Source organism: Myxine glutinosa, chromosome 6 (assembly GCF_964187855.1).
Source record: "Myxine glutinosa chromosome 6, kmMyxGlut1.1, whole genome shotgun sequence".
NCBI lineage: Eukaryota > Metazoa > Chordata > Myxini > Myxiniformes > Myxinidae > Myxine > Myxine glutinosa.
Window position 1 is genome coordinate 72,430,376 of NC_136266.1, and position 12,698 is coordinate 72,443,073.

At 43.2% G+C, this 12,698-nt stretch overlaps 1 protein-coding gene across 1 annotated transcript in view; it reads right to left on the minus strand.

Moving 5' to 3' along the window:
* The window catches only part of LOC137429963 (uncharacterized), a 54,540-nt gene continuing 41,842 nt past the window's right edge, over positions 1 to 12,698 (minus strand). Inside the window, exons 16-23 of the mRNA XM_068120368.2 lie at positions 10,292 to 10,434; positions 9,913 to 10,076; positions 9,565 to 9,766; positions 9,248 to 9,347; positions 9,054 to 9,116; positions 7,547 to 7,669; positions 6,466 to 6,606; positions 1 to 291 (exon numbers count right to left, since the gene is read on the minus strand). Coding sequence (XP_067976469.2) covers positions 223 to 291; positions 6,466 to 6,606; positions 7,547 to 7,669; positions 9,054 to 9,116; positions 9,248 to 9,347; positions 9,565 to 9,766; positions 9,913 to 10,076; positions 10,292 to 10,434 — 1,005 coding nt within the window. The 3' untranslated portion in view covers positions 1 to 222. The remainder of the gene's footprint in view (positions 292 to 6,465; positions 6,607 to 7,546; positions 7,670 to 9,053; positions 9,117 to 9,247; positions 9,348 to 9,564; positions 9,767 to 9,912; positions 10,077 to 10,291; positions 10,435 to 12,698) is intronic.

Sequence of the window (12,698 nt, forward strand, 5' to 3'; positions counted from 1 at the left end):
TTGGATGGATGAAGTGACTTTATTTTTGAATTTGTGCAATGTATTTGGCTAAAACTGTTACAATGCCATGAGATCATTATGAAAAAGAAATATAGAAACTATTGACAAGCACCGACCGTTTAAAATACTTTACAGATCACATTATATAATTCTAGTCCATTTCCTCAGTAAAGGCTTATGCACCACTCTATTTTCCTTGTAAAATGAAGAAAAGAAATAAAATCACTCCAACAAACAGATCTGGGCCTGCTTAGCTTCCAACTCTTCAGCCAGGTGGCGGTTGCACATCTCCTGAACAAGTGGCACAAAGATACAGAAGTCAAGTTGGAGCATTGATTGCATCAGGCAATCTATATACAATGTATATACACTACTGGTCAAAAGTTTTAGAACACCTACATTTTTGCAGTTTTTATTGAAATTTATGCAGTTTAATGTCCAGTGAATAACCTGAAATGGTACAAAGGTAAGCAGTAAACTGCTCGAGGTTAAAAAAAAAGTTTAGGTCAGCAAAAACGGGAAAATAATGTAAATTGCACAGTTATATTGTAAAAAAAAAAAAAAAGGCCTTCTTCAGGGAACAAGTAATGGGTTAACAACTTACAGCTGTTCTGCAGCAATGTATGTAAATTAAGCCTTGAAAGTTGATGCAAACAATTCCTTCAGGTGTCCCAACCTCTGCTGATTACTTGATTACAAACCCCCTGTCTGTATAAAAGCAGTATTGGAACAGATTGTTATTACAAGCATTATTTGGACAATATTGCACTGCAGGAAGTAGTATGTTGGAAACTGGAGGAAACTCTGACAGAAAGAGGTCTGGCAGACCCAAAGCCACAACAGAATCAGAAGACAGGTTTCTGAGAGTCAACAGCTTGCATGATAGGCGGCTCACAGGACAACAGCTTCAAGCACAGCTTAACATTGGTCGAAGTAAGCAACTCTCAGTTTCAACTGTGAAGAGAAGACTTCGAGCTGCAGGTTTGACAGGTCGAGTGGCAGTAAGAAAGCCATTGCTGAGATGGCAAAATAAGAAAAAGAGGCTTGCCTGGGCCATGAAGCACCGCCAGTGGACTACTGAAGACTGGAAGAAGGTCTGATGGACCGATTAATCAAAATTTGAAATCTTTGGTTCATCACGCAGGGTTTTTGTACGCCATCGAGTAGGTGAAAGGATGGTTCCTCAGTGTGTGACACCAACTGTCAAACATGGAGGAGGACGCGTGATGGTCTGGGGCTCTTTTGCTGGATCCAGTCGGCGACTTGCACAGACTGACTGGCACCCTGAACCAAAAGGGCTAACACAGCATTTTGCAGCACCATGCAATACCCTCTGGTATATGACTAGTTGGTCAGGGGTTCATCCTACAGCAAGATAATGACCCTAAACACACCTCCAGGCGATGTCAAAACTACCTTCGAGGAAAAGAACAAGACGGTAGGCTTCAAATCACGGAATGGACAGCACAGTCTCCAGACTTAAACCCCATCAAGCTAGTTTGGGATGAACTGGACAGAAGGGTGACGGCAAAGCAACCTACAAGTGCAACACATTTGTGGGAACTTCAGCAACAGTGTTGGGAAGAACTTCCGAACAATATTTGATTTCCATTGTAGAAAGAATGCCACGAGTGTGTTCGGCGGTTATATCTGCAAAAGGTGGCTACTTTGCTGAGTCCAAAATTTAAATTTAATTTTGTTAAACAAAATGATTCTATGATTTCTTTTTTTCATCTCCAATTGTTTATTTGTTCTATGCTTAATTTCAGAGTACATTGAGACATTAAACTGCGTAAATTTCAATAAAAACTGGAAAAATTGAGGCGTTCTAAAACTTTTGACTGATAGTGTAGGTATCTGGCACCAGCTTGCGTGATAGGCGATTTCAGTGTATTGTTACGGATTCGTCACTTCCGTTGTTGTGGTTTTCATCCACTGTAAACATTTTTGATTCCATGTACTATTATTGTTTTCAAAAGGTTTATTGTGTATGAACTGTTTTCAAAAGGTGAAAAAGTTAGTGTTAAAAGAAACCGGAAACCAGATCGGGAACTGGACGACGACGAAGAAGAGGAAGAGGGAAAAGAAGGCGGAGCGAGTGGAGTCGGACAAGAAGCATAGTTGCTTTGCGGTCTGGAGCAAACATTGGCGAGCAAGAGTCACGAGTGAACTTTGGGTTTCCCAGGAAAGGGATTCCTGCGACAGAGTTGTTATCGCTGTGACAGATTCACCTGCATGTCAGGTTTTGCGATTGATTCCGAAGAGAATCCTCATCGTGCCGTTACGTCTCGAGTACGGGCCGTCGGGCATTTTGACTCGCGCACTTTGTGTGTCGAGCAAGGTTTCTTTGCTTCGCTTCAGCCTTTCTCACCGCATTCAGACGTTTATCTGGAGTGTGTGTGTGTGTGTGTGGAACGCGGATTTTGAAGGTAAATCTGAGGTTCGCCGACTGTGAGCGGTGAAACGTCCATACCCGAGGATGTGATTTCCCAGTCGCCTGGAGGGCGCCTTTGGATTTCCCAGTCGCCTTGAGGGTGCCTTGGTGCAGCTTTGGCCATGTGGCTGTGACCGTCATCTGAACGGGATTCTGGTCTCGATTAGACATCGTTCTGACGATCGCTGGAGCGGATCGACTTTGGCTTGAAGCCGGGATCGACTTCGGCTTGAAACCGGAATCAACTTTGGTTTGAAGCAGGGAAAGAGACATTGGGAATGCTCTTGGTTCACTCACTTGGAGCACAGTGAGTTATATGTTATGAAACCGATGGTACCATCATAGGATATATATTGATTGTACTTTTGATTACTTTTATTGTTGTACTGTTATTCTTGTGTGATCTTAATACAATATTTGTTTGTTGGTAACAATTGGTGTGGTTTCACCAGTGATCTTTGACATACAGAATAACACATTTTTGTGCCGTGACTCCTCTCGGGGCTCGGAGGTACACCGTGACCAGGGGGTTGGGGAGGAGCACGTAACAGTATATATACATATATATATATATATATCTTACTATAATTCACCAAATGTCTGTCTGTCCGTTTGAAGGTACTGTAAAAACTGCTGAACCGATCGCAAAGATATATTGGGTGGATAATCCTGGGATCCGCAGGAGTAAAATAGGCTATTTAGTTTTCCCAATTTCAGCTTTAGTCTCCAGCATTCTCAGGTTTGGACTCCCGCATAACATTCGCGTTTGCATGACGTTCATTGTGACGTCTTCTTACATCGAGCAACGGTACCCGCCCTATGGGCGGGGCTTCAATTGGGAGGCCCAAATGAAAAGGCTAAATATCGGAAATTGAAGGCTTTTTTTTCTTTTAAACTATTTATATAAACATCCGTTAAATCTCGATCGGTGCAGCCGTTTGTGCGGCACCCGGGAAAATAACGTCATGCGGGAGCAAATATCAGCAGGATGTGGCAGTGTGGGAGGCCACGTTTGCACCGATCGCTGCACAGTGTGCCGCACAAACGGCTGCATCGATCGCTGCACCGTGTGCCGCACAAACGACTGCACCGATCGCTGCACGGCTGCATAGATCGGATGTGGCATGAAGGAGGATCTGCACTTCGGCATGAAGGAGGATCAGATCTAACAGATCGCTGTCTCCATCGATCATGCCAAGGCCGTAACACCTATCGACTCAAAATCCTTTTAACTGTTGATTTGGTACAGTTACACGTTTCGGGAATTTGGTACACGTATCGGGAGTACATACGACATAGCGATTGTGAACACGATTATCGATCACGATTCACGATCACGATCATCAATATCATAGTGTATCGATCACGATTTGAAACACGATGGAATAATATTTACCGATATGAACAGTGATGGGGCTTTTATTGAAATTCTAAAGATACTGTTTAGATTTTGATGATTTGCGTGTGATATGATTCAACGGATGTTTATATGAATCGTTTATAATAAAAAAAAGCCTTCAATTTCTGATATTTTGCCATCGCCATATGCAGATTCGCCACGGACCCACGATCGATGTTTCTATACGTGAACGTACCCGTTTGTTTGCGAACAGGTACGTTTTTCATGGAAGTCCTTCACGAACTTGCTGTCCATGTCTGACGTGCGACTGAAGGTGCTACAGGAATGTGGAATTTATTGGTTTCATGCTTTAGCATTCACCGTATCTGCATTGCCTGTTTGCTTCTGGCCTCCCACCCGTGCTTAGCACGGGTATCTCTCTAGTATATATAATGGAGGGAAAGTATGTCGTATATGCATGTTTCATTTACTCCGCAGTGAGGATTTGACCAAGGAAGCTGAAACTTTCAGAGATTAATGAGGAAACCCCAAAGTTGTGCATGTGCAAGTTACGTTTGATTCGATCAATTTTTGAAAACCCAGAACGGCGCTCTAAAACATCATGATGTCGACCAATATGCCTCCACCCACATTATTATATCATTATACATACTTGTCCCAAGTTTGATTTAAATCCCTTCAGCTGCTCTCATGTATCACATTTTACCTGACATAACCTCTGATGCTAAAATATAATCAGTTTATCTTTTCATCATAAAATATACTTATCCAGGTTTGGTTAAAATTCCATCACTGGTTCACAAGTTCGCTTGGTAACAGAATTTTTTTTACCTAACGGGACTTTTGACTTCTTGACCCCAAAATCAAATCAGTTAATCTTTGCATCATAGTACATACTTCTACCAAATTTGGTGAGAATCCCATCACTGTTCACACATTATCGCAGTAACAGGATTTTTTTTTTTTGATTTTTTTTGTATACTGAATCGAGGCTCGTGGAAGAGCTAAATGTTTACCTTACACGACCTCTGACTTTGGCCCTTTGACCATTTGACCTGAAAATCGAATCAGTTCATCTTTACATCATTATACACACATGTACCAATTTTGACTTAGATCCCATCAGCCGTTCTCAAGTTATCGAGTTCTCAAGTTATCGGTAACAAAAACCTATGAAGGACACATGAACAGACAGAATTTTTTTTTTTTTTTTTCAGGAGCAATTGAGGCAGCGGTCTGTAACGTACACACCACCCAAATAAAGGTATGTACCAGAAGAATGTGTTGCACGCTTTGAACAAGATAGCCCATCGGGCGGGTACTCTGCTCAAGTATAATGGCGCATGTGCAGGGGAAGTCTTACCCATGGGGTAGCCTGGGAAATTGCAATTGCCCAGGCTACCCCATAGGTAAGTTGGGGACCCAACAGTCGGTGGGGGTGATATACTATATGATCGACTGAATATAATCCATCAATTACATCATTCAGTGTATAGAATGAAAAATCTGATAGAGTTTTCATGCACTCTGTTTCAATTTTCTCTGAGCAAAAACTTCCAGCAGCAACTAGTTCCAGAAGTCTACCTTCTCTTTGCAAAGGAGCTATTCCACTCGCATTGGCATGTTGTACTTTTTTCATGACGCTCACACGTCAACACGTGATTGATCTAACTCGCGAGCACTATTCGACCCTCATAATTTTTTAAGCGGTGAAACCACTTCAATATTTGGCTACATCCGTCTGTGCATCCAAAATGAAGAAGAACCTTTCTAACCCAACGTGTTTAATTCTGGTGGGTTGTAAAGGATCATTCTAAAGGGTTTTAAAGGATAAGTCCAATGTGTTCTAAAGGGTGATTCTAAAAGGTAATTCTAAAGGGTTCACATTGCACAATGTTGCACAACAAAGGGTAATTGTAATTGGTTTCGTTTGTTTCTAGGCTTGCCAATTTCATACTAAAAATGCAAAACTGAAACGCTTCCTTTGGACATGGGTGAGATTTTTTCCCCCAAAAATGATGCATACGTCATCAATCTAACTAATGTTATTTTACAGCCTACCGAGGCAAAATTTGCCAGAAGCAATGAAACGACATTATCCTCATGGGACAAAAGAAAAACGTATTTAAAAAAAAAAAAAATCAGAGAAGAAATTACATGAAAGTTTACAAAAAGTTACTAATTTCCTCAAAAGTAAAACCAAGAATGAAACAGCAGTGCCAGCAGCAGCAGCGGTAATATTAGGGCCAACAGGTAAAAACATTTGTTAAAAAAAATAAATTGAAGGGGATGTGTGGGGCCCCATCCTTGACCTTTGCTCAGGGCCCCCAGAATCACCATGACCACCCCTGCTTATGTGGGTACGTATGTCTATGTATTCATGCATGTGGTGGAAATAGCATCCTCTGGTGGTGAATGTGCTAAATTTGTGGTGTCCTCGTATCCTAACCCATGAAGAAAGTATATATCCCCACTTTAAATTGTCCACCGAAGTTGGGCCGACATGTTAATAATCATAAGGATAACATGACACCCCTGGCCTGGCTGCTCTCGTCGGGAGCGGGTGATTCTAGTCGAATACAATTGTAGAATCTTGTGTAGAGAAAGAAGCAACAACATCCTGTTCGTGCACTTTCTGCAAAACTGTGCCGAGCTTAGCTTGATGCACCACCTTCTCCTGACAGACGCGAGTCATCTCTTCCAGCTCGGTCTGGAGCCGCGCACATTCCAACTGCAGAAACTCGCGTTGGTCTCGCTCACCCGTGCTCTTCTGGTGAACCTGTTCAGCATGATTCGGCCCTCGAAGCATCTCCTGCACGCATGAAAATCAACAGATCAAACAAAACATCATACAATGTGAAAACACATGATTGCGCAACTATCACTTCCATTCGACATTACAATGTGACGAGCCATTTTACATTGTGATCGTTTTCCACCACAACGGATAGCTCAGTTGGTAGCATCTTCACTGATAAATCGCTTGGTCCTGGGGTCGATTCCCGATTGAACCAGATTCGAGCAAAGCTATCGTTCCAGCACAGTGACACCAGGAGGTGCTCCATTGTAAAGTATCGTTCAGTTTATGCAACGGATTACCTGAATATGCCACCAGTATTGTGCAAGGTATAGATTCTACAGCGTCTTGAACAAAGAGCGAGCCAATAAATGATGATGCCTTGGCCAATTTAGAAAACTTCCAACAAATAAGACCCAATAATTATTGGAATATCCCGTGATGAGGCTGAATCACAAGGTCTGTTGCTCTCACATCGCACACAGGTCGGTGGTCTCTGTTTTCGAACGTCTATTTTTCAACATTGCTCGCTCTTCTCCTTCTCTCAGTCCTCCAACACCCCCTATCTACTACAGGAGGGTTCACGTGTTCTTCCAGTAACCCTCTCCTGGTTAATCCTCCAAAATCGAGGCTGACTGCACATTTCAACTCTTATTCTTAGCTTCTCCCATCGATGGAACAGTTCTGTCTCACTCTTCAATCCAGAGCTTCAAGCAGGTAGTGCACCACCATCACATGTCATCCTCAATCCTAACCCATTATCTTTATTACTCCCATTTTGAAACACCCTTACTTTCTGATTTCACCGTTTCTTCCCCTTCTCATACCCAACAGTCAATGTAACATTGCTCTTTTAATGAACCTGGCTCTTGTAGTAAAAAATAAAATAAAAATCAGTGTATCTTATGGTCCAAACATGTTAAACTTTTTGCAGCATTCCTAGCATGCAGCATACCTGTTCCAAAACTTGCAGATTGTGGGCTAATTCATCATTCCGGTTCCTGGCCTTCTCCAACTCTGAGCATTTATCGAGCAAGTCGCTCTCAGTCTTGTGCAGTCTCTCTATGTGCAAGGACACCTGTAGGACAATAACGAAAATGCTGCAAAATATATGAAGTAAAACGTTCTCTCCAAGTCTGACTTTAGGCAGGATGCAATAAAGCAAAAGGGACATTAAAAGTACAACAAACCGGTACACGACAGAGCGTCACGTACCTCCGCCAGGCTGAACAGTTTACGTTTTATATCCCACCGATATGTGGGATCCAGATCATCACCAAAATCGAATCAATGCTTCCTTATCACACGCACAATGTGTCCATCAACGTTTGGCTGATTCCGTCGACAACCTTTTGAAATAACAAGCTCTACTGTGTATGGTTTTTGGTTCTATCTCTCAATGGTGAAGAATCACTTGAAAATATATAGTATCTGGATCGTCACTAAAATCTAATCAATGCTTCCTTGTCACACACCCAACCTGTCCACAACTCCGAGATATCCTGCTCACAGACAGAAAAAAAACATAACAGCCAGACAGACAGGGGTGAAAACATAACCTCCGTCTACCTTCTGTGGTGGAGGTCACAAGTCCATCTTCTGACATTAAAAGTCAACGAGTAGCAATTATGAAACACGTTTAAAGCAAATAGAAAACTTGTAACAAACTAGCCGAAAGCACACGGCGTTGCCCGGGTTCTTTTTGAATGAATTTATTACTATAATTCAGCTTTTACTCGCGGTCGTAGAAGATTGACTACTATAATTCAGCTTTTACTCGCGGCCGAAGAAGATTGACTACTATAATTCAGCTTTTACTCACGGCGGTAGAAGATTCACTGCTATAATTCAGCTCAGCTTTTAATTACGAAATGGGCCCAGCCCGGCCGAAGCGGCCTTGACCGGCCTCGCCACCTAGCGTATAACCTTCCCAGGGCCCGTTTTAATTCATATTTATATAAAATATTCAATTCATTTTTCACCATAATACACCTTTGCAATAAATTAGTTTAAAAAATCCCTTCAATGGTTCACAAGCTATCATGAAACCAAAAATTGATCACAGACAGATGCACCTTTGGACGCATGGACAGATGGCTCCACAAACGGATGTACATTCCGAAAGTATTATGCCTCCGGCATCTTCCACAGCAGAGGCATAAAAATCAGGGGAATTCACCCTGCGATTCCATGTAATTAACAATACAAATGTCACACATCATGTCGACAAAAGACCTGAGCATCCCGTGTCGGAGTAGCGACCCGTCCAGGATTGTACTCCCGAGCCAATGAACTGCCTTGGAAGCTCCTATGCACTTCACGGCGTGAAAGGAATGGTTACTCTTATGAATAGACCTGAACAGTTACAGGATTTGAAAGTACGTGGTTTGGTAGAGGTAGATTATATTGGATCCTTACACGCACCGTGAGAAAAGGCTGAACTTGCAGTTGAAGGAATTTACCTGCTTTTGGGTCTTTTCAAGAGTATTTTGAAGATTCGTCACCATGACTTCCATCTCGATCACCTATCAAGCAGGGTGGGCCACACTTCAATTTACAAAAGGCATTCACAAACAGCACCTGTAAGAAGCAATATGGCACTTTCAAGGCATTCAATTTAATTGAGCCAATGGAAATGGTCTCGGCTTTGGCCTACCTGTGCTGAACGCTGTTGCAGTTCCAGTTGACGTTCCCGCAGGACCGTTGATAAGCAATTGAGCTCCTTTCCCCATTCGTTCGCACACCCCCGGCTTACTCTGCAGAGAGAAAGCAACAAAATAAGACAAAAACCTCGAGAGGAGGAGCAACACTGATAGGTGTGAATGTGATATCAATATCAGTCAAGATGGAGATGGAGATGGGGGAGGGAAGGAACAGCTGTTTGGAACGTCGTTGGTCCAACAACAGAGAACTACCCAACACAGCCAGGCCAAGGAAGCAATGCAGCAGTTACCTCACTGTGCTGCACCCCACCTGAGCTGGTTGTTCAGAGCTGTGGACTTTTCTTCCGCATTATTGATTGTTTCTCGCGCTTCTGCCATTGCCTCTTCCGCTGCATCTCTCATCGACAGGGCTTCCTGGGCCTCCTTCCGGGCTTTCTCAGCGTCCTCTTCAGCCATGCGTGTTTTCTTGGCACAGGCTACCAGATCGGCCCGTAGAGCCTTAGCCTCACCATCTCGGGGCACAAAAAGTTATGGACTTTACAAAACGGCCATAGATATGACATATGTCCAGGAAACAATTCATCAACGAACAGAAGTTATACAAAAAAAACTCCCTTCATTACTCCATTCCAATCCCGCATCTTCATGACCTTCCTACCAAGAAGCTCCATCTTGTCTGCTCGCTCTCGAAGTTGTTCCATTTCTGTTTGTAGCTGCTGTGCCTGGTTATTGGAGACCTCCTCCCGCTTCCTACTTTGCTTTGCAGCCTCGTGGTGTCGCTCAGCCTCATCCCGAGCTGCCGTGATGTCTGCCTGAAGTTTCCTGTGAAAAGGATAACGCAAACACCTCAAGGAGCCTTTAAGAAGAACCTCCATCGTTTATAACGAGGAGTCGGCACAATTAGATCTTCTTTTATGAGTTACACAGTTGTAATCTCAACTGTTACGTTTGGGTTTAAGGTAGCGAAATAAAGATTGGTTGTCATTCACCGATATAATGTGGAAATGATGGGAAATATATAGTGGTTGTAAAGGTACCCGATTGTTGCATTGGTCTGCTCAAGTTGCTGTGAACGGTATTTTAACTGCATCTGCAGATCAGCCAGCTCAGTTTGAGTGTGGCTCTTATCATTGACCCGCAGCCGTGGGTGATGTTCTACATCTCTCTCCAGCTCAGACACCTTAATACACAGTAAAGCAGTGATCAGGTAGGTGCGCCACAAGCGTAACTGATTTTTGAAAATATTATTGCAAAGTTGTGCTTTTCATCAGATTCATATACTGTATATCCCATGGATCAATTTCCGAGAAGAAAAGAGCCAGTCATTACTGCCTGCGGACTAATGTTATCGACCATCCACAACCCACCCAGGCAACAATAAGGCCAAGCCAGACTGACTGAAATGCGAACGGACAAGGTGAAAAAGCACAAAAAGGGGAGCACCTGAGCCCTAAGTTTGGCCTGTGTCTCCTCAAATCGTCACTTTTCTTCCTGTTGACCCGAACTTTGATCAATATTGTCAATTTTAATCTTGATGAAATGGACAATTTGTTGTATCAATGGAAAAAAATTTTCTTGGGGGTGGGGAGGGTGGATTTTGCAAGTATCGTGCAAGTATCTATGAATTTACTACTATAATTCAGCTTTTACTCGCGGCCGAAGAAGATTGACTACGATAATTCAGCTCAGCTTTTAATTACAAAATGGGCCCAGCCCAGCCGAAGCGGCCTCGACCGGTTTCGCCACCTAGCCTATAACCTTCCCCGGGCCCGTCCCGACATTTTTAGTTCTTTTTGAATGAATTTACAACTATAATTCAGCTTTTACTCGCGGCGGTAGAAGATTGACGACTATAATTCAGCTAGCTTTTAATTGTGAAACGGGCCCAGCCCAGCCGAGGCACACTCGACCGGCCTCGCCACCTCGACTATAACCTTCCCGGGGCCCGTCCGACATTTTTAGTTCTTTTTGAATGAATTTACTACTATAATTCAGCTTTTACTCACGGCGGTAGAAGATTGACTACGATAATTCAGCTCAGCTTTTAATTGCGAAATGGGCCCAGCCCGGCCGAAGCGGCCTCGCCACTGAGCATATAACCTTCCCGGGGCCCGTCCAGACATTTTTGGTTCTTTTTGAATGAATCTACTACTATAATTCAGCTTTTACTCGCGGCCGTAGAAAATTGACTACGATAATTCAGCTCAGCTTTTAATTGCGAAATAGGCCCAGCCCGGCCGAAGCGGCCTCGACCGGCCTCGCCACCTAGCCTATAACCTTCCCGGGTCCCGCCCCGACATTTTTTGTTTTAGAGGTTTCCTCCTATCTTTCACCGTTCAGGAGATTAGCGCGTGCAGACAAACAAACAAACAAAAACTTTATTTTATATATATATAGATAGATATATAAAAATAAAAACACTACCTTCCTTTTATTTATTTTATTTCTAAAAGGCCACATACAGTAGAAAGAACCTCGATTTAACACACCTCATTTTAATGGATTATGAATTTAACGGACAAAATTTAAAAAGGGACAAAAATAAAAAGGTTGTGGACGCTGTCCTGTAATTGGCGAGTATTCCGATAGAGGATGTATATATGTTGGAACCCATCTGTGGATCGGTCCCATCGGCCGATGGGTCTGACCCGTTTGCGGATCCGCCGATGGGTCTGATGGTCCCATCGGCCGATGGATCTGACCCGTTTGCGGATGCACGAGCAATGACAATGCAGACCCATCGGCCGATGGGTCTGCGCCATCTGCGGATGTGTTGTTCACCTTGAAGGAATGTGTATGCATCAATGGTGAATGAGTATGTTTATTTGAACCTAAAAATAAGCAATTGATGTCATAAATGTTTATAAAGCAGTCCGTGACATGTGGTTTGTTTAAGATAATGTCGCTCCATTTAAAAACGCTGGTCTACTTCGCTGGTGGCACTGGCAGTGTGTTGGGTTGACAAAAACCAAAAATGTATTGACAAAATGTATAAATAGATGGGTAGAAATAGATAATAAAACATTTAAAAATCATCTCTGTTAAATTCCTACCACATGTAATTCCAATGACTGTGTACCTGATTGAAGAGCACCATTCTGTCAACACATTCCTTCAAGGTGAACAACACATCCGCAGATGGCGCAGACCCATCGGCCGATGGGTCTGCATTGTCATTTCTCGTGCATCCACAGATGGGTCGCCCATCGGCCGATGGGCGACCCATCTGCGGATCCGCAAACGGGTCAGACCCATCGGCCGATGGGACCGATCCACAGATGGGTTCCAACATATATTTGCACGATTCGGTTGCATTGGCACTGTTCCACACTTACGTGCAACCGCAGCATGGTTATCGTCATCCTGATGAAGCAGCTCTTACATGTAAGGAAGGAAGGAGGGTGCTGAGAGACGTGCAGGCATCAGTAACGATATCTTCCGGGT